The sequence below is a fragment of the Chelmon rostratus genome, chromosome 21 (genome assembly GCF_017976325.1).
Source record: "Chelmon rostratus isolate fCheRos1 chromosome 21, fCheRos1.pri, whole genome shotgun sequence".
Taxonomy (NCBI): Eukaryota; Metazoa; Chordata; class Actinopteri; order Chaetodontiformes; family Chaetodontidae; genus Chelmon; species Chelmon rostratus.
Window position 1 is genome coordinate 1,707,732 of NC_055678.1, and position 23,267 is coordinate 1,730,998.

Here is a 23,267-nt window from a genome sequence, read left to right on the forward strand (position 1 = left end):
GACAAGGTTTCTGATTCACCTGCTGCACCACACAGGATTTCCCATGATGCTCCTCTGGAGGGATGAGAGGGAGGGGGAGGAGGAGGAGCAACGGTTATCTGATTTACAAGCCTGATTGGTTGCTGCGTTAAACCTAAATAAAACAGAGCAATAACTTGCTAATTCTTTCTGACATATTGTCAATTGAAAGCATCACAAACATAATAACAACATATCCAACGCTTGACCTCAACAGCTTCACTGATTTTTGTAAATATCTGCTTATTCTGAATCTGATGGAGCAACAAAAACACCTGTTTGGATCATTCCACAGGTAAACAGGTTGATTAGTAACAGGTGATAGGATGGAGCATTTAAATTTAATTCATTTCAGTTTTATTTTTTTGAACTCGAATTTCCTTCTCCACCTCAGCCTGCTGGTGCTGCAGCGCTCGCTCTGCAGGAGCTACATCTGTGATTTCAACGTGTCAGACACATATTCAACCATCATTTACATACAAACATCAGACCTGGTATCCACAGATATTCAATATGAAACGACTCCGATCAGAAGTTTGTATAGTAGTATATTAATGTTTGTGTCTCAGAAGCATTCAGAGGCGTTTTCAGCGTTTTACACAGTTGCCATGGTTACAGGTGTTGCTCTCATCTATTGCGAAGTCAATGGAAAAAGCGCTGGTCACCTGTAATGGTTCACACAAACACACACACACACGCACAAACACACACACACACACACACACACACTCACAAGCCTAAAAATAAAGTGTCAATTAAAATTCCACAGAGCCCAAATTAACTTCTTCTAATTGCTTCTTTTGTCCAACCAGCAGGAAGATTTTCAACTTAAAATCATTTATTACAGACAAAAACATCAAATCCTGGAATGAGAAAATGATTAAAGGCTGAACTTTGTGTGGTCGAACATTTAGACGGCAGCGACACTGATGTCGTCTGAATGTGTCACTTCTTCGGTGAGACTGTGGGTGATTTTAGCTGAATTCGCATTTAGTTTTTGCTAGTTTGAAATTTTAAACATACTTCCTACAATCATAATCACAATAAATCGATCAATCGAGCCCCCGGACAGTCTGACTAGTGATTCACAATCTCTCTGATTGCTTTCATCCGGATGTTTCAGATGGAAAATTGCTGGAAAGACAAATCACACGGCTTTGTTTTTGATTTGAAACGCTCCACCAAGACTTCCTGTGTTTCCAAGGTCCAAAGCCATTTCACATATCCAGCTCACGCAGCACAACAGCAGCAACAACAACAACAGCAACAGCAACAGCAACAACAACAACAACAGCAATAACAACAACAGCAATAACAACAGCAATAACAACAACAACAGCAATAACAACAACAACAACAACAACAGCAACAACAACAACAGCAACAAACACACCGCTGCTGCAGTCAGCTCACTGCTAATACTGCTAAATCATCTCATTTGTTTTGTGGAAAAGCTCAAAATTCCTCCCCGGTGTTGAAAGTGGAAAGGAAGGAGGAAGAGAAGAGAAGAAAGGAGCACTGAATAAAACTGAAAGACTGAAACAGTTTCCTGATGGAAGAGACGCCTTCACAGCAGGAACGAGATGCTGTTATGCTACGTTTGAAATGCAACCGGCACAAACACACATTTATATGTGTGTTTGTATATTCGATCATAAACAACGTTTGTTGGAGCCAAAATTATAATTTGGTAATTGGAAAAATCATGATAAAATTAAAACTATTGTTACTTTACTATTTTGAATTGATTCAGTTATAATTTGTTTAATTAGGCTTTGTCCTGACGCGCAGCCACTCTGACAATCAGCTGATTGTTGTCAGAGGGAGCGGCGTCATGCCAACCAGCTGATCAACATGTAGCTGACTGCCGTCAGGTCCATCAGCTGGTGTATATATAGGTCAGGAGCGGTATGTGAGTTGCTCCTTTTTTGATGAAGTAGATGCACGGTTTTTTGACCGTTTGAAACAACTGAGTTCTTTCATTGTGTTGGATTTTGTTTTGTTGCTTTCAACTCGACACTGCTGGTACTGGTAAGGAAATCCTTTGTTTAATTTAGAAGAAATGGTCAATAAATGTAACTAAAAAGAATCCTGGACTCAGTTCATTGTTATGCGTGTCAACCAAGAAATCGAACAAAAAAGGGACTCGTTGGAAAGTTGCACTTTTAACGTTTAACAGACCAGGAATAATTAGTAATGTAGTTAGTTAAATGAAGACTTTGAACGAAGCAGAGAGACGTAAGTGGATTCGGAGGTTCGTACCAAGCTGGGAGGTGAAAAGAGAAAAGGCACCAGAGAATCTGGCATTGAAAAGACCTCTGAGGGTCTCTGATTTACGCCGTTAACGCTGTTCTCAGCTCAGCTCATTGCTGGGAAGATGCCCGGATATTGATGCTGGGAGCAGAGGAGGGATTAAAAAGGAAAGATCATTTAAAATAAAACCTCACGCTCACTTCGCGAGGAGACGGCAGAAGTCGGAGCTGTTTGCTGTAGCGATGTAGCTGTTTTGGGATTCAACACGATCCCAGCTGTGGTGGAGGGTGCTGTCATTTTCTCTTTTCACCCCCAGTCATTTCAATTTTACCTCCAGCACGGAGAGTCGCCCACGCTGGTGGATCTCCGACCGAGGGGAAAAATAACGGGGGCCAGCCGCTGGAGAGAGGCGACGCATGGAGGCAGTGAGCAGCTGATTTTAGCCCAGACAGGAGCTTTTTGTTTTATCTGAACAAACACAGAAACGTGCTCCTGAACTCATCCGACTTTTTCTGCTTTTTATTCAAAGATGCAGCGCAGCCTTCGTCCTCTGCTGCCTCAGAACCGGCTGTGATTAACGCAGCAGCTCATAATCGCTTTCAAACCAGAATGTGACCTGTAAGAAAGCCGCTGTGGAGGAGCTACAACCTCCAGTTCGGCGCGGCGGTGTTTCCGGTGCTTCAGAGAGTTTTTATAGGTCGAGTTCAATGGAGACGTTTCACACAATGAAATTTTGTTTGATTTGAAGAGCAGTGGCGTGCACAGGGGGGGCAATCGCCCGCCCTCTTGGCCCAGTTTTTGAAAAATGCGTGCTAAAGTGCCCTCTTGGACGCCAAAACGCACTCTAAAGTGCCCTCTTGGACGCCAAAACACGCTCTAAAGTGCCCCCTGGGCGCCAAAACACGTGTTAAAGTGCCCTCTTGGACGCCAAAACACGCTCTAAAGTGCCCCCTGGGCGCCAAAACGCGTGTTAAAGTACCCTCTTGGATGCCAAAACACGCTCTAAAGTGCCCTCTTGGACGCCAAAAGACGCTCTAAAGTGCCCCCTGGAAGCCAAAACGCGTGCTAAAGTGCCCTCTTCAGTGGCGAGGACACGCTATATGTGCCCTTTTTTTCCTTTCCGCCCCTGCCCTTCAAAAAGTCTGTGCACGCCACTGTTGAAGAGTGAGGATATTTGAACCCTGTTCAGCCTGAAAACCTCTCAGTCCTTTGAAAACACAGAGGCTGGTAGATGGAGACAAGATGCAGATGCTTGGAAAGCAGAAGAAAACAAATTAAAGTCTGATCTGGCAGGATGACACGTTACCGAAAACGTGTCGAGTGAATCTTTGTTGTGTGTCTTTGGTTAGAAAGGCTGGCTCATAACAGGGCAGTTACACTAACTGACTGAGAGCAATGAATAAATTACGTGAAATACGTGAAAATCACAGACAGATTTTTAAATAAACAGCCAAAAGTGATGGATAAGCCGTAGAAAAGGTTGTGAAAATGTGACGAATGAATGGTTGAAAGGTCCATCTTCACTATTCTGAACGTTAGCAGCACGATTCAAACCTGAATAAACTGACAGAAACACTGACAGTTAAAGGACAAATACTCTAACAGACGTCCAGTCAGTGAACACATCTGCAGCATGACGGGTGGTGTCGATGAAGGGCTACACACAGCATGTCTTACCTCGTTCACGAACACCCAGTGACTGTCTTTGGAGGCCAGATTAGTTTCCACCGCCTGCAGACACACACACAGAGAGAGAGACAGGGTTAATAACAAGGCCCGCTGCTAATTTCATCCAGCAGCGACTTGCAGAACACGATGTGGCATTTCATCGTGCTTCACTTCAAGTTCATTCTCGGCACGGCCTCGACCGCGGAGCAGCAGCTGTTAAACCAAACCGCAGCTGCTTTGGCTGCCTTTGCTCTCACTTGTGTCTTTGTTTGATGGCGGTGTGTTTGGATTGAAAAGTTCACCTCCCCAGAACTAGCTAAGCCTCTGCCGTCGTCCGTGATGGGTTGTACCGCCGTAACGTCGGGCAACAAAAGCTTTTCAGGGGGAACAGACGAGTGGTTCGCCTGGAGCTCGCCTGGTCGTCTGCCACCGTCTGATAATCCTAATAACATGCAGCATCCCGAAAATGATAGTGAAGCACGCGGCTGATAGCAAAGAGCAGAGCTCAGAACTGTTTCAGGTCTGTGGGAAACAAAACTGAAAAGTTTTCCTGTTTTTTTATCCACAGGAAGCGGACAAAATAATGTCAACTCGACCTGAAAAGAGCTGAAACTATGATGACTAACATGATTACTGATGAGCCATGATAACTGGCTACTCCTTGAAAAGCTCAGTTCATTTTATACTTAAAGGACCAGTGTGAAGGATTTAGTGGCATCTAGTGGCGAGGTTGCAGATTGCAGCTATTGAATACACCTCATGGAGAACCTACGGTGGCCGTGAAAGAGACGAAAGGCGTTCTCTCTAGAACCAGTGTTTGTCCTGTCTGGGCCACTGTAGAAACATGGAGGTGCAACATGGCAGAGCCCAGGAGGAGGACCTGCTCCCTCTGCAGATAGGGAGCAGGTCCTCCTCCTGGGCCTGGAGGATATGATAACATGTTGATTAGTGAACTCTAAAGGTGCTGGTCGCTGTGTTTTGGGACTTTTGGACAGAACTAGGCTAGCTATTTCCCCCTGTTTCTTCTTGTTTCTTCTTCTCAGCAAGAAAGCAGCTACATGTGTTTTCCATGTCAATGATCAAAGTGCGGAATTATGATGTTATGGATATGATTTATCCTGTCCTCAAAACCAGGTCACATCTAGTCCTTCACACACACACACACACACACACACACACACACACACGCACACACTCACATGCAGAACACCACCATGAAAGCGTGAGTGTGTGTGTACAGATATCAGTTTGTGTCACAGCTTTGCTCCAGGTCCTCGGGGCTCAGCTTACCAGATGTTTTCTAACAGGTCCTCATTTGACTTCCAGATCACCAAACACACACACTCATGTAGCTCGACACAACCCAGTGACAGCTCACAGTACAAACCTGGAGGGAACACAGCCTCCTCCCTGTATCTGAAGAGCTGAAGAGCTGAAGATGACAACATCAGGATGGGATTTTTACATCTGTGTGTTCTGCTCTGTGTCTCTGTGTGTGTTTCCTGAACACGCTTCCCATTCAAGACCAGTTAACTGGGGACAGCTGGTGTGTTAAGGGACAAAAGTGTCTGTGTAATATCCCACAAACAAGGGTTTGTGTGTGTGTGTGTGTGTGTGTGTGCAGGTGATGTCACTGAACAGGTCAACTTATAAGAAAGGACACAGCCCTGCTCTTATTATACACTTCACATGTCTCGCTTGGAGATATTACACCTGTCATACTAACCTTTACAGGGCCCACATGGACTGTAGGTATTATCTCACACACACACACACACACACACACACACACACACGTGAACATGATTCACCTGAGACAGCAGGTGATCCTCTAATAGTTCATCCTTCCATAACTTCGTCTTGTCTCTGTTTTTCTTAGCTGATGTTATTTGAATTCATGTTCGGGGTTTTGGTCCCTGACTTCTTGCTCTCTGGTGTAAAACTGAGCTTTTCTGCAGCTGCTGTTCATTCTGGTGTATTTTCTGTTGCTTTCAGAGAAACTGGTCGTATCTAACGATTACATGCCAACCCTTGAGGTGCAGGCATGCACAGGCTGCAGCAGGAGACAGAAACAAGTCGCAAACACAGAAAAGAAAATAAGAAATATAAGAACAAGAAGAACATATTGACCCTGCAATTCCCTGCAGAGGCAGCATATATAAAATGGACATTTCTCTCACAGATGCATTCGTGCTTGTTGTGAATGAATATTTTTTAAGATTTGTGGATTTTTTTTAAATGCAAGACAGATTAAAAACTTTCCAAATGAGGCACCAGCTCTTGAAAACATTGCTGCAGCGCTACAGGTGGTCAAAAACAAGCCCATTCTCACCAGAGAAACGGACGAATAGGTCATCTGGGCATAAGTACGACCAATATTTGGCTTTTTAAATTACGACGAGAGCAAAGGAAGAAGTCAGGTGTTAAAAGTATAAAGAGCAAGAAAGTCCTCATATGGAGGAAGGTGGTTAATGGAGGAAACAAACACAGGACTGCTGTTCATGTCCCGCCGACATATTTTAATCCAAAACCTGATCTTTTCCTGAAGCTAACCAAGTAGTTCTGGTGCCTAAACCAAAGCAAACTGCGACTGTTTAACAACATTAACCACATGGCGATGAAGGTCTGGTACACCTGCCACTGGTACTCTCCAACGGTATATACTGTATGTCGTTCAGTCATTTATATGAGAGCGACAGCAGCATTGTGTTGTTAAAAGCTCCTGAGGGGACGACTGATGAACCTGAGACTTTCCTGTTATGATCTATCTAATGACATGCTGATGTTTTATTTCTGCAGCCAGGAGATAAAAACATTGATCCTGGTGTTACAGGAGGATCATTTGTGGGGAGTCAGCAGCAGAGCTTCGCAGCGATCTGCCCATTAGATTAGACTGACCCTCTGCAGACTGTGACTATCTGATGATCATGACACCAAGTGGAGCGTTTCCTGAACGGCGGTTCAGCAGGGACACGCCTGCCGCAGCCTGGTCGCTCGCTCCGTCTCGTCCGACGAGTTCACAGCAAGGTCGCGACCCTTCGTGCCACGGCCGCCGGCGCTGGGCGGCGGGCGTGAGGACAACAGCGACGAAGGCTGACTCACATGACTGACAGCTAAACAAATGTGTGAGAGCGAAGAGCCGGACGACACACAGAGGAAATCATGCAGACGTCAGGCCTGAGGATCAGGGATGAGACCGTCCTCTCCACTTCAGACAGTTAGCCTTTTCTCTTTTTCCTCCGATGCACGAGTGCGCCATCAGGCCTTTGATCGCGTCTGCCGGAGGAATAAAGACAGAACGGAGACGCTTGTCACCGCAGGAGACAAGAAGTTGTCCATAAGGAGAAACCTCGGTTTAACTACCTGCAGGACTCTGTGACAGGACAGGAAACCAATCACAGTCCAACGATGACCAGACCTGAGTCTGACCGGTTGCAGGTGACGTCTCTGAACACAGTCAGCCGTCTGCCGTCACTTATATCTCCAGTTTCTCACTGGCTCAGAGAACATCAAGTTCTTTTACGAACTTTTACTGCACTTAACTGCAGGTTTGACACATGAAAAACGTTTATTTTAGATTTCACACGGCGAGTGGCGCGACAAGGCTGACGGGCTAATTAAAGAAGCTGCTTGGTAACCAAAGATCATCAGGATTAAAAAAAGTCTGACCCCCCGTCCCAGACAGATGCTGCATCAACACTGATTACACCGCCGTCTCCACGTTAAAAACCTTCTGCTGAAATAAACAACTTGTGCCTTAAAATCTGTGCTGCTGTGCATGAAACTAACATCAAAACATTAAAACAGGCCGCCAACAGGTTGCCGCCAACAGGACGCCGCCAACAGGTCACCGCCAACAGGTCGCAGCCAACAGGTCGCAGCCAACAGGTCGCCGCCAACAGGTCGCCGCCAACAGGCCGCCGCCAACAGGTCGCCGCCAACAGGTCGCCGCCAACAGGCCGCCGCCAACAGGTCGCCGCCAACAGGTCGCCACCAACAGGCCGCCGCCAACAGGTCGCCGCCAACAGGTCGCCACCAACAGGTTGCAGCCAACAGGCCGCAGATGAATATCAAGAACAACACTGACAGAAGACGCTGCAGACTTTAAGAAAGTGGAGACTCCTTGTTGTTTGAATGTCTGTATTTTTCTCTTCTCAGCAGCTGTTTGTTTTATTACTCCGACAGCACATCCACCTTAAAAAGGTGCTGATGGAGTATCGACTGGCCGCAGCGACATGCACGAAAGCTGCGAGACAGAATCAGGGTTACTCTGCTAAACATTGAGTGATGAACCGCTTCGAGGTAAAGACACTGTTATTTATAGTGGCCGTCTTTGAATGCTGTGGGACGGAGCGTTCATTCGTTTTCGATTAAAACTCAGTTTGGACATTATTACATAACAGAAACAACAATTTGAAGAGTTCATTAAATTTTAGATTTTCAGTGAAATTCCATGTTCAGACACAAAGCGACAGAGAACGTAGCTCCTAACAAGCACTGACAGATCTTCCTCCTCTGAGACAAACACACACTGAATATTATTAAGTTGAAATATTCACTTAAATATTTTAAATAGTCTAAGTCTTTGAAAACACGTCCAGGGCTTAAAGGTGTGAAAATGTTTTAATGAGGAAACAAACACTCAACACTAACGGTAGAAATGTTGAAATATTCTGTCCAGCTGTTTAAAGATGCAGAGTCAAAGAACGGTTGTGGGGTTTTTCGTGGCCCTGTTTCATTCCTGCAGCAGAGCTCAGGGGACGCCAGTGGTCCAGTACAGGGGGATTAGGGAGTTGGCTCATTTATATTATGGTCTACTGCCCCCCACCCCTCCTCTCTGTGGGCTTAATAGTCTTGACAACAAGCATTAACAGGCAGTGGGAGCAGCAGCCAGCATGGACGTTACACCAGGGACAGGCTGCTTTTAACACCATGTTAATGCAACAGGCTGGGATCAAACCCACGAGGATGACGCTCACTGGGGGAGTCTGCCCCCGAGGCTCCACAAACGGTCCAAAAACTCTCGGTCCAGCTTGTTGTCACTCTGATACGAGGATGTCCCTCCATCTGTCAGGATCTTTATTTCTCTCTGTACTTTCTTTCTTTTTTTCTACACTTTAAAATAATTCTCCAGATTTCTCTCCACAATCATAAAAGCAGAGAACAGAGCAGAAAATCTGCAGCTGAAGGCGGAACGAAGAACATCTTTACACTGAGATGAAGACCAGAGAACATCTGAGACGAACTGAAGAGGACAGACTGAAGAGAATATTTTCTGCTGGAGATGAAACGTATGTCTTTATTCTGTGACTGCTGTGTTGGCAGTGATGTGGAGGACTGATGAAGAACGCTCTCAGTTTACTTGTTGATCTACGATCCAGCCCCCACTTGTGAATAATGGATACAAGCGGTCAAAATGAGTTTCAGTTGCTTCTGGTAAAGGTCAGGGGTCACCTTCAACTTCAGACTCAGGCGAAAGAAAGAACTGGAGACAGATGGAGATCACAGGAGAACAAAGCATCCTTAGTTTAACATACAGGAAATAAACCAAAAACAAACAGAGAGCAGAGAGCATCAGCAGCCAGCGGTGGACCGTCTGCGTGACATCACAGCGCCGATGAGGCCAGAGCGGGTTCGATTCACACCTTCATTCTGTTTATCATGTGGCTCTTTTTCTATAGCACGCCGCCGAATGTCAACACACACACGAACACACACGGAAGTCACACGTAACACAAAGACAGCCGGCAGTGTGAGCTTAATGTTCTCTCCCGTGAACACGTGTCTGCAGCAGCGACGCCTTTTAATACTTTACTCGAACACATTCGGACGGATTCCGAGCTGCAGGGTGTCACAGTACCTCAGGGAGCGCCGCTTTTAACAGCAACACGATGACCTCCATCCAGGCCGCTGAGACTCCAAGAATGACTGGAGGTCAAGTTGATCCTGTCAGGACGAGTCAAGATACTCGGAGCGCTCGCTTTGTCAGAGAAGGAAAAAGAGAGCCTCCTCATCCTCTCTCTGAGAGCCGAAGCCCATGAGAGCTGCGCTAAAAGCAGCTCTTCACAAGATAAGAGTTCACGCGGCACAAGACGAAAGCCGAGAACGAGGAGCTTTCGTGTTTCGGTTTTGCAAGAAAGTGTGCAAAAAGTCAAGATGGCGAGTTGAACTCCTCGAGTTCCCAAAATCCAGAAAAAACAGAACACTTGCACTCGTGACATCGAGTCTCACTTTTATTTGCCAGGTTTTGAGAGCTGCCACCCAAACATGGTGGGTGGGAGCGTAGCAGAGGTGAGAAAGGTTGAATGAAACGAATGAACGTGGAGCTTCTGATGTCAGCAGCGTGAAGCGGTGGGTTCTGGGTGCATGGACTGTGTGGGCGCCTCCGAGCACATCTGCTATTTCAGCTAATGTAAGTGCAAAAGGGAAGGGTGAAGGAGCATTTAGATTAAAGAGCGTCATGATGAATCAATGGTTGGAGGATATTTCATTATTATTGCTTATTTCAAGCATTATTAAATAATCTTTTCTCAGTATTTCCTGCAGATGCTAAAAAAAAATCACCGAACTCCAGCACAGTGAGCAGACCTGTTTCTGAGTCAATCCTCTGTCCGACGTCTAAGACACATTTTTCCACCAAAATAACCAATAACCTGCTTTGTGCTGCCTCATTTGAACAAACCTCCCACCTGTTTCCCACCTGCACACTGTGCACCTGCACACCCGTGGAGCGTTGCTGGTGCCGGCTGAAGCACCACCACTAATGTAAAGACGTTTGAGATTTTCCTGCTCTCGTCCCTGTCTGGTGGTGCATCAGTGTGCTCGTGTGCACCTCGTTAACTGGTTTGCTCGTTCCTGTGACGGCGGTGTGGTGGGATAAATTGGCAGGGGGTGCGCCATTGTGCTGTAACTGATGCTGAAAGGAAACACTGCACCCCTGCACCTGTATTGCCTACAGTCTTGTGTGGCTGCTGCTCAGTGCCGCTCTGATTACGTCCTTTTTGTTACATTCACTCAGCTGCTCGACGTCGGTCTCAACAGGACGCTCGCTTATCAGATATATGAGCGAAATAACACCAACAACAACACCTGCAAAGACACTGGTCCTTTGCATGATAAAAACACCAATATTCTGACCGCCTAATCAATAATAACTGATCAATAGCTGCATAAAGATCATCCTGGAAGAGGTCATAAACAACAAGAATCCTCACAGATCAGCACGTTCAGCGCTTCAAATGTCATAACTGAAAGATTCAGAGTGAAGTCTGAAGGCAAAATATCTGAATGTGGAGCAACAATATAAAGACAGCGCTGTGTGTGTGTGAGTGTGTGTGTGTGTGTATGTATGTTTGTGTGTGTCTATGTGTGTATGTGTATGTGTATCTATATGTGTGTGTATGTATGTTTGTGTGTGCGTGTCTATGTGTGTGTGTGTGTGCTCCTTCAGGACATTTTCTCATGTGAGAATAAAAAGAGAAACAACTTGTAGTTTCAGCTTTGGTGACAATGAACTTGAACATAGTAGAAGAAGAAGAGGAAGGTGAAGAGGAGGAAGAAGTGTTGTGTATCCATTGTTTATATTTATGACAGTATTTCTCAGAACAGCTACAAAAGAAATAAAAATAATTTTCTTTATCATGATTTGTCACAGTAGATAATGAAACTGATATTACAATGAATATCAAACTGATAACATGTTGATGACTGCTTTAATGAATGTGAAAGTTTCATCGAACCTACAAACACTCCTGCTGCATGTTTTAGTTTATACGATACTGCTGAGCAACAGTTTGCCAACAAGCTAACATTTTAGTAACTGATGATGACATGTCAATGTTGTGCTCATTATTTGTTTTCTCTGCCCCCAAGTGGCTTTAATTGCGGTTGTTTATTTCTCTTAAAATATGTTAAAAATTCTGCTTGAGAATTACTGATAATGATAATGGATTACATTTATCTTGCACTTTATCATGACACATAAAGCACTCAGGGCTTTCAAAATTCCTCACTTCACTATGGCTGTGAAGTCAGTTTTCATGTGTTTCTGTTATTTTGTCCATTGGCTGTTGGAGCAGGAGTGTGTAGTTTATCGAAAATACACATACCATGCATTCCTATGTTAGAGCCGGTATTGAAATAATAGTCTGGTCTCAAATAATAGCCAGGGGTGTGGATAGTATGAACAGATTAAGGTTGGTCACTAATAACAGCCAGATAAAAACACATTGAGGCAGCAGAGGAATATTTGAGTTCACGTTAGCTGGTTAGCCTGTCTCTAATATTAGCCTGTCCCAAATAAAGAGCGGTTCTCTCTACCACTGTTTGGGAATTTATTGTATTGTGAGTTTCTAAGATGTTATATGTGCCAATAGCTCCACCCAAAGTTCAGCAGAGTCAGAATGCAGCTTTCAGGGACCGTCTTCATCTTCCTGCTGGACTCCAGTGGGCGTAACGAAGCTCAGACTGAATTCAACATGTTTTTAAGACAAACTTCTAAACAAACTGTGTACAAAAAATAATTTGGCTGATGCAACTGAAAAAAAGAAGCTGTTCTTAGAGGATTTTCTGGCTTGAACAGTGTGTGTCTATATATGTCTTGAGTTTGTGAATAGCCCCTGCAAAACTCAGCATGAGACCCTGTTAGCCACTTGATGTGCAGGCATGGTGGCCGCCTTCGCCAGCGCCTCGGAAGCTGCTTCAGCCTCCCGCCTCCTCTGCTCTGCTGGAACTGTGCCGAGTACAAGACTTGTTCTGACACCTCACACGACCTTCGCCTCTGCGAGGGAAACGGCCGTCTGAATTTCTGCAGAAAAAACAGTGCAGAGGAAGGACGTAATCCAGAGAGGGATGTGTTCAAATGCGAGATAAAAGGTTTGATCGGTTTTACAGATCGTCTGCAGTTCCCGGTGGCTGAACTGCTCTCTGCTGGTGCTGGTACGTTTAGAGATTTAATCATTTATAATCCTGAGCAGAGAGTGTGTATGTGCACAGTGTATGTCCAAACCAGCTAATCTGGAATAGTGGAAACTCACTCTTATTAAAATAAATCCCATAAGCTTCCATCTCATCAGACCTGTCTGCTAGCAAAGCATCTGTTTACATGGTTTCAGATCTGCTGCCACTGTTTCAGGTGTTAATGGCCACAATGGTGAGAATTTTTGAGCAGAATATTCCTGAATCTGAATGAAGACGAGTAAAAACTGCTCATCCAAACATCGCTGGCCATCATGTGTGTCTGCTTGTCATCCGGAGAGACTCTCAAATCTGAAAAAGAGCGAGCCGCTCGGTGTGAGATCCAATTTTTCACCTTGTAAAAGGTGAAAAACAAGAATTGCAAGTTGAGATATTTTATGTTGAACCTGCTTGTTTGTCCTTTTTTTCAACTTCACACAATTTTACAGTTTCACATCCGCGCACAACAAACACGCAGCGCCCGAGGCGACGGCTTTGATCTCAGGAGGGTTCAGAGACTCTGAGGTGAAAGTGGATGAATCATCTGAGCGACCTGGAGCTCAGAGCACGGCGCGAGTCTATTCACTCTCAGATGTTTCTGCAAACAGTGAAATCTAAAGACGTCTGCACGCCTTCATCAATTTGCTGCTACGATCACAGCGTCCCCGCTGAGCACCAGACCGAAAGATTCATCATTTGTTCACGATGTTTCCATCAGAGGATGCCAAAAACCATTTACAGGCCGAACACAGCACGAGGACAGCTGCTCGTCAGGTGTTCGTATGAACGGCGAAAAGGTTCAGGTGCCGGTCGTAGTGGAAAATGGCTTCAGATTGTCTGTGTTTGGCTTCGTGTGTGAAACAGTAACAGCTACATTTCTGAAAGGTCAGGAAGGCGAACTGATGACGAACGCCTCAGAGGTCAGAGATCCAGCCTGCTTGTCTGAAAAACTTTTCCTGCACCAAACTTGGTCCTTAATGTCACCTTTGTGTGGCACTTCAGGGGCGTAAATATGAGGAAGATGGCCGCCTTATGGTTCTTTATAACCGGCAACGGCAGTGACCTTTCAGAGAAGAGCTTCATTAGAGCGGACGACGGGCGACGGGAGGCTGGCGGGGTGGTAATCACTCCAAACCCTCACACAGAAAGTCAGAGTACAGGCTGATAGACTGGAAGTTCATACAGGCATGTAAAGACTCAAACATACACACACACACGTCATTGTGAACAGCATGGAGGAATATGTTCCTTCTCTCCTTAAAGGTGAAATGGTCGGACACCTCGTGTGAGTTTCCAGGTGTTGTGGACTTGTGTACACTTGTTTCCTCGAGTGATGTCGCTTGAGTCAGCGTCGGTTGAAGACTGAAGTCTGAAGTCAGTTGGCGTGCAGCTGGAAAGAAGAGAGCTGACAGACATCTGGAGCTGCTGCAGGCTACGCTAGCCGCTACTAGCACACCACACACCACACGCCACCTCGAGTTGCATTGTGGGTAATGTAAGCACCAGGTTCTGAGAATGTGTGAAATGCAAAAGATGTTAAGATGGTTTCTGCTGATGGTTTTCAGTCTGAGATTAAAGGTCGTTTCCTGGAGTTTTCTTAACGTTGAATTTGTGGTCACTTAGCATGATGCTACTCGCTCCATCACTTGTCTGGAGGCAGATTTGACAGGAGTAGATTCCAGTCAAAGTTCCGAGTTCTTTTAAACCGCGGTTCATGACGTCAGTAGCTGGGATGGCCTGCAGGAAGTGGAACCGTGCAGCTCGTTATCAGTAATTAGCCTGATCCATTCCATCACGTCCAAACATCCCAGCGTGAAACAGGAAGCCACAGAGTGACATCAGAGCGTTTGTGAAGCGTTGTCATCGTTTTACATCTGCTGCTTTTCTAACGCCAGAGTTTGGGAAGGAGTCTTCATGGGGCAGTCATGTGACCAAAACCCCGTCTCAGCCCGGCGCCGGACCCGGAGGCTTGGCTGTATTGATTTTACTGGAATCGCGAGCAAGTGCAAGAGTGAGTCAAGGTTTTCTCACTCCGTACCTGCCTGGCATTGATTTTTTTTCTCCTGATAAGTCACTTAGAAAATTGCCTTCCCTCCTCAGTTCATACATTCAGCTTTCTTCCTGTGATGAATTTCATGAGTGACAGAGCGACTGAAATGTCCAGGTGCTCGGTGGCATCCATCTACAGCTCTACCTGCAGCAAATGACGAGACGCGTAGAGGAAAATGACAGCGAATCTGGACATGATGTTATTTAGGTTTTCCATACTAGCGGCTGTGATAACCTTCCATGGCCGATGTTAAGACTCTCCCTCCCTCTGTGTCAACCCTGACAGGACGTGCCGGGCCTCAGATCTTCCCTCCTCCTCCTCGCTCTCTACTTTACTGTCTGCGACCGTCACTCGTCCCTCCATCCTATTACACCTGCTCACAGAGAGGGATGTGGGAGCGGGCAGGCGATGGAGATGGAGATTGAAGAGGGGCTGAAGTGTCCCGTTTTAAAGAGCGGTGAGGGTGGTAAAGAGGTAAAGGGGTCCTGCTGAATGATAACAAGGTCTGGAGAGAACAGTGGCAGATTGTGTGTGACGGCAGGGACAAAGGAACAGGTTGATTCGTGAAATACCGTCATTGCACAGGATCGCTATCATTCAAATTATGAACAATTAAACTCTGGCAACCAATTTATACATCTATGGATACGGCCTTGTAGGTTACTGAAACAGCGAAATCTCCACCAAATGACGTCCCTCTGCATTTATTCTGCATTAAATCTGCATATGTTTCCATTTCCTCTTGACTGTCATCCACAGCTGGTGAGCCAGACTCCAACTCTCACCCCGTAATCAGCCAAACGGAGTTATTACACGACGGCACAACTCCAGACTGTGTCTAATGACAGTGTTTGCGAACATTTAAACCCTGCAGTCCGGCTCTTGAGAGGGCGGTGTGTGTCGGCCGGACCGCCACTTTGTTTCAGAATGAAAAATCTCGGCAACTATGGGATGGATTGCCTAGAAACTCATTCATGTTCCTGACTTTTCATTGACCTACTGCAGCAATCAGTTTATATTTCTGTGTGATGCCAAACAATTAGCCCATCACACAAAACACAGCTCAAATAGTGTTGGGTAAGTTACCACAAAGTAATATAATGCATGGCTAATACAAGACTTAAACTACTCAGTCCAGAGTGGCACTGTCGCACTTCTGCAGGTATTTTGGTGAACGTAATGTAAAAGTTGTGTAATCAGTAACACCTTACTCTACATAGACAGTCACATTCTAAAGTATTATTACTTTTAAAGGACGGTAGCTAGTAATATGCAATATATTGTGAATGCATGTCCAACAATGTAATGCAGAATTAATCAAGTGTTTTTTGGTAACACATCTGTTTTTGGTGGAAGAAAACATCAGTTATAACATAATTTTACTTATATATATACTTAATATTAATATATTGTATTAAATAATAAATTAAACAGCAAACAGCCGAAGAAAAAGAAGAAATGCTTCTGACAAAAGGCTTCTGCCCCTCATCTCTCAGGCTTTGTCCAGCTAACTGCTCAACTAAGTGTTTCATATGTAATGATATGCAACTTTGAGCTAATTAGCAATGTTAGCATGCTAACACGCTGAATTAAAACATGGCCTTGGTAAACAACCTGCTAAACATCAGCTTTAATGGCGTCATTGTGAGCATGTTGGCTTGAAAAACAACCACAAACGCTTTTTACATTGAGAGCAGCAGAAAGTTTCAAATCAAACTTCAGGGTTTTGACCTGTTTTTCTGCATTTTACTTTCTCCCTGACATATTTTGAGCTGAATGCATGTATTTATGAATCTAAGTGTGCAGGAACACCTTCAAACCTTCACTCATCTTTCTCCTCTGCCTCTCTCACACAGCCACACACAGCTAGCTCGTTCCCTCACTCATCTCTCCACCTGTGGAACAGCTTCTGCTCCAATTATCAAGCTTGCTGGAAAAATATATACAGTCTCATAGCAGGAGGTTAGACGATCAGACGCTTGTGAAAATGCATGTGGGAGCATAATGTGCAGTTTGTTATGCAGTATGTTGTCTGGGAGGAGGGAATTAACTGGGTGATGAAGATCTGAGCAAAATGCACATTGGTTATAAATCCCCACCTTCCAGAACAGCAGCTGCCAAAAATTTACCTATCAGAGCAGGTTGAATCCTGACGATTCTGCTCAGTTAGACAAACCTCTAACTCATCCTGGTAAACTATGTTTGCTATGATCTGCCAGTATGTGTTTGTTTCTGGCAATAACAGACAGAATATGGAGTAAATGGCATCACGTCCACACACCTCCAGCAGCTCCACTACAGTCTGATGACAGAAAATGTTTCAGTAACTGGGCACCAACTGGCACCATGGAGTCACTCTCCAATCTGTCACTCTGCTGGAAAAACTCCCCACTGTGTCGCTATTTCTCGCTCCAGTTTCATGTAAACGGCACAGCGAGGGATGCTGCAAGGCATTCTGGGACTTGTAGGACAGCAGGCAGTAAAAGCACGACCTCATTCTGGAAACAAAAAACATCCGTTTGGAAGATGATTCACCAAATATTTGGTCATGTTTGCAAATTAATTTTTAAAAGTTCTGAAATGGTCAAAGAAGAAGTCTTTAAATGTGAAGGCTACAAAGTGAACTGCACATCTCTTTGCCCTTCAGAGCTCCACAGCTTCCTTCCAGCCGCTGCTCTGTGGCTTCAGTGACAAATGAGCACTTAAAGAGTCAAACGGCTGCGAGTGTTAACCTGAGAGGGCGGCTGCCTGACACGAGGTACATGGTTAATTACTGTGAAAAGAGCAGTTTGGACTGAAGGACATTTCCACTCCTGTGACTCTGTGTCGCGCTGTTAAAGGATGAGCAGGACGGTTTGTCCGGCTTTGTCTCGCTGGTTTTCCCAGTTTGATGTGGATGAGCTTGACTGGCCTGCGCAGAGTTCTGACCAAACCCCGTCCAGCACCTTTGAGATGAACTGGATCGCTGTTGCGTCTAAATGTGGACGAATCTCTGCTGGAAAGACTGGAACCAGAGAGCGGACTTCTTTCACACCTGCCTGGAATGTGCAGGTGCCCGCATACTTTTGGCCATGTACTGCAGGTCTTTATCTTGGTTTACAGATTATAAAATTATATTATTTTATATTTTGCCTTTATTTGTATTATTTTATATCCTGTCTCCTTCAGGTTTTCATTCAAAGTGCTGCATGAATTACTTTAATGAATAAATCAGACTTTATAGATTCTTGTCTTTGAACAGCATTCACCCGTCGGACTAAGGAACCCTTTGATTGAAGCATCCACCCGTCGGAGTAAGAAAACCCTTTGATTGAAGCATCCACCCGTTCGAGTAAGGAACCCTTTGATTGAAGCATCCACCCGTCGGAGTAAGAAAACCCTTTGATTGAAGCATCCACCCGTCGGACTAAGGAACCCTTTGATTGAAGCATCCACCCGTCGGAGTAAGAAAACCCTTTGATTGAAGCATCCACCCGTCTGAGTAAGGAACCCTTTGATTGAAGCATCCACCCGTTCGAGTAAGGAACCCTTTGATTGAGATTGTTCTGTTTTACTTGTTTGTTTCATGTCGTTATTTAATTCTTTACACTCTTCTTCACTCTCCTCATTATCAGATGAATGAATGAATGAAACCCTGTTTGAATCTGTTGTGACTCCAACGTGAAGCTTTTATGACATCAGGAGGTGAAGCGGGATGAAAGCTGATGAGAGAAATTAGAGGTGAAGAAGAGGAAGCTGGAATCAAGAGATGTGGCTCCGCGGTGGGAGACACTTTCAGTTCGTCCAGTGACCACAGTGACTGACATGTGGTCTGTTTTATTGAGTCAGAGCTTTTCTGAAAATGCTTCATCCGCTGAGGCGCTGCCTCCTGCGGTGGCCCCCGTGGGTCATTAAAGACATCCATGCATGCATTTATTGCTTTAGTTTCATGAGCACACTCTGGAATTCAAATGTTTTGGCTCTGAGCTCCAGTTCAACTGTGACCTGCTGTGATCCTTTTCTGCTGCGTCACAGGTCTCCTTCGTCAACCCCCCCCCCCCCCCCCCCGATGCCTCACTGTGAATCCCTGAATGCTGCCGGTGGATTATCCACAGCAAAACGTGAAAGACAACTTGGCGACACTGGCTTATTGGGAGAGTCTGAACTTCACTCGAGCAACATGTTAGACTGGAATGGTGACAAGTCGCTCTTTCATTAAATCCACAGCACAAAGCTCCCACAGAGGGTGCCGCACTCTCGCTCCCCCACTTCTGGCTGAGAGCAAAGCTAAAACCCAGCGGACTGTGAAAAGACCCGCCGTCACACATCGACTAACCACAGAGGACTTCGACTGGCCTAAAGAGGAGCACAGCACCGAGAACCAGCAGAGACTACACAGTCTGCTTCGTCAGAAAAGTGCGACACAGACATGATTTTTGTTCTGAATATCATTCATTAATATCATCGTCAAACAAATGACAACGTGAAAAGCCTCCACAGAGGAGTCTGCAACTTTTTTTAGCTCTTTGTTTTGATTCAAAAAACTCGGGAAGGTTAAAATATGTCGGCGTTTGTATTCTGCTGCCTTCAGTGACTCGTAATCATTCTGCTCCAAAGAGGTTCAGTCAGGAGGTTACAGATTTGAATCATGTCTGCAGACGTGTGTGTGCTCGACTTAAACAGTTAAGTTTTCCGTAATCAGACCGTAGTTCTGGATCAGGAGCCTGTTGCACCAGCTGAATGTAAAGTGGATCGGAGGTTTGAGTAGAAAGTCAACACTAAGTTTGGAGCGCTGGTGCAGAAGTTAGTCAGCGAACTTATTCCTGCATTAAAATGGACAAGTGAGACCTAAAGTAGCTCCCCTGAATCCAAAACACTCAACAAGCAGCAGACCGGCTCCTCTGAGTCCAATCACAACCTTAAAGTCACTTTGGCATTCATCAGGCTCAATTTATTCATAGGAGCGTGGCGGCGGCGGCGGCGCGGCGCGAGACAGATAGAAGTGGCGGCAGCGAGGGTCATTACCAGACATCTCAGACAGACATCGCAGGGATCGTTGTAGTTATTGATCTGTCTCCAGAAGCCTCGGCGAAGCCCGGCCTCGCCGTCCAAACTTGGCTTCAATTGGCCGGCAGGCGTCCGAGGTCCAGCTGTCATCTAGTTTGCATACAGAGTGAGGGAGTGCGGTGCATAATGACCACGAGAGCAGCGCCGCCGAGGCAGAGCGAGTACATACAGGCTGACGGAGAATGCTGTCGACCTCAATTATAATATGCAGATGGGACGACGGTGGAAAGACAGAGGCAGAGGAGGATGAGGAGGGAGCCAGGTGGGTGGAATTTATGTGCTGGATCAGAAAGATCGAGATCTTTTAAAAAATACTCGTTCAAAGATTGGAGGAAGGCAGAGAGACTGAGAGGGCGGTGCGGGGGGAAACGAAAGGGATGTCGTGCAAATAAATAAGTGTTAGTTTGGTCTTTCACGGAAAGACTCAAACCAAGTGAAAGTATCTGCTAACAAGTGCCGAGTGTGAATCACAGCCCGAAACATCGTCGTCCTCTGAGCCTCAGAGCTCCACTGTTGTCCAAAATCTATTAAAAACACATCATGAGCTGCACTGTTGCTCCGGCCGGCATGTTCCTTCATTACAGTGAGCACACACACACACACGCACGCACACACACACACACACACCGTCCTGCCGCCACAAACACTCACAAGAGTTCCACGGAGCTAATGGCTAAGAGGTCACCATAGCAACCAAAGATGGGTTCTATGACACCTGGATGAAAGAAGCCTGTCGAAGGAGATTTTAACAATTCACTCAAACTGCAAACCTGCAATTCTGAAAAGTGAACGGGGGGGGGGGGCAACTGGTAACTATAGCTGTGAAATACATGCCGCGGAGGAGAGAGTACAGATGTCTCTGAGATGCAGGACTGAATCATGAAGAGGAAGGCAGTTCTGGAAACTTCACAAGGTGAGAAATATCTACAAGGTTTGTCGGCTAACATTAGAAATGTGTTCCAAATGAACTGAAGGTAAACTTGAGAAGAAAAGTGACGATGAATGGAGCGGTCGGGTGTGTGTGTGTGTGTGTGTGTGAATGGTTATTGGTCATGATGAGCACATGGCTCGTTGTCACCAGTGTATGAATGTGTGTGAATGGCTGAACGCTGGCTCGCGTTGGAAAAGCTCTATATACCGTAGAGTCCGTTTCTATCCACTCTGTCCATTTCTCACTGTGGAATTCAAACAGGAAACACTCTGTATGTTCAGAAAAGGTCAACACATCACATGTACAGTAACTCCAAGCAAGATCAGCCAAATGTGGACATTTTCAAGAGCAAGCAAAGTGCAGCGTGTCATCGCTCGGTGGTCTGAAAAGAACATTGATGGATTTTTAGTGTGTGTGTGTGTGTGTGTGTGTTTTCCACCACTGGACCTTGCACGTTTATAATGAAGAGCCATTTGCTCCCAAGGCCTTCTGGGAAAAGTTTCCATTGCAGACACACACCACTCTACACTCACATCCTGTCCTTCATAGATTTAAAAACATGTTAGTATGTGTGTGTGTGTGTGTGTGTGTGTGTGTGCGTGCATGCTAATGGTCACATCTCTTTACCAGGACCACTCCTCAGACATGAGAGGGTGGGTGTTTTTCATCGCTTTCAATGAGGATGTTTTTGCTAAGCGTAGAATTTTTTTTGGAAAGTAGGGACATTTCTGAGAAGAGTGGACTTATTTGATTTTTTCATCAACGTTTTGAAAAGTGGGGACGTATTTGCAACGTGGGGACATCCTGGAAAGTGAGGACATCAGTCAAAGTGGGGGTAATTTAGAAAGTGAGGACAGTTATGTGCAGCGAGGACATTTATCTAAAGTGGGGGAGACTTTTGAAAAGGGTCAGACTGTTGGAGGGTTTAGACTTGGCTTTACAGTCCAGGCTGGGATCAGCTTTAGGTTAAAGTTAAGTTCAGGAGTGTACCGAGTCAGTCAGCGTCCTCACAACGCACAGATGTCTGTGTGTGTGTGTGTGTGTGGCCTGAATATTTATGCTGAGACCTGTTTGCATTTTCAGACGCCTGAGGCAGGATTCAATACATCACACACACTCACACACACACACACACAGACACACACACACACACACACACACACACCGCCTGTCGCTGTGTGTCTCTCTCACTGTGTGATACGCATACAAACACACACCTGTTGAATTAAGTAGGACACTAAAATTCGTGCTGCAGCGGCATCCGTCACCGAGGAGACAAAGACATCAAAGCGCGTGGACGATAAGCTGGCGTTGTCTTTTTAAAGCCTCCGTCTTTGTCTCTGAGCCCTCGCTGTGCTTCACGTCTCGCGGGCGTCTCGTGAAACCGGACAGTTTACTCCCACTGCGAGGCTTCAAAAACAGAACGTATCTCTATTCCAGCACTGCCAATCCTCCAGCGAGCCCCATTACTGTGCTGGACGTGGTTGCTAGGAGATGTGCGATGTAACTGCAAGGACTCCGTGTACATTTGTATGCAGCACCATGTTGGACTGGTTTAATTTGGACAGCTCTGCCTTTCTTACAAGTCTGCTGACGCCTTTATACTCCTGCTCCTTTCTTTGCTTTAATCATGAGGTATGTCTCTCTCTTGACTGTGTGTGTGTGTGTGTGTGTGTGTGTGTGTGTGTGTGCACTCTGCCGGCCTCCATCATGGGGCCTGGATGGCTGATTAGCTCACAGACACAATATGGCCAGAAACAGAATGGGCCGTTGATTTCCCCAGCAGAGCCAAGATGGCTGCTCTGGTACAACTTGACACCATCTCAGTGGTTGTGTTCCCCTGGGGGGGGACAACCAGAAAACTGCTCGAGTGAAGCACTCGACACGTGAGCTGTAAATGGCTGTGACCGATCTTGAACACACGGCGTGCATCTAAAGCCACGTCCACACTCTGGGGCGCGTCATCGGATGAGCCAATCGGGAAACTTTAAAACCCACCGAGAGCTCCGGCAGAGACAGACGAAAAGCCTTCAGGCCTGAACGCGGAAGCAGAGGAAACGTGATTAAAGCCTGTATTTCCCATCACTTACTTCTCCATTAGGGAGATTAATGAGGGCCGAGCAGGCCGGGGACGCTGGCTTCACGGTGAAAAATGATGCTATTACCTGTTTGGGATGAAAAAATAAGTGTGGAAGTGTGTGTATGTGTGTGTTTCAGAAGCTCCTGGTCACCTGCCGCTGCTGTTGTAGGAAACCTGGTTAAAAAACATGTTTGTGTACTCTCTCTGTGTGTGTGTGTGTTGCGTTAATTAGTGTGCGTGCGTGCTTGCGTGAGGTGTAGCTGTGT

At 45.7% G+C, this 23,267-nt stretch overlaps 1 protein-coding gene across 1 annotated transcript in view; it reads right to left on the reverse strand.

Moving 5' to 3' along the window:
• The window catches only part of LOC121624961 (glutamate receptor ionotropic, delta-1-like), a 475,076-nt gene that overhangs the window by 69,739 nt on the left and 382,070 nt on the right, over positions 1-23,267 (reverse strand). The window contains exon 5 of the mRNA XM_041962947.1: positions 3,949-4,002. Within this exon, the coding sequence (XP_041818881.1) occupies positions 3,949-4,002 (54 nt within the window). The remainder of the gene's footprint in view (positions 1-3,948; positions 4,003-23,267) is intronic.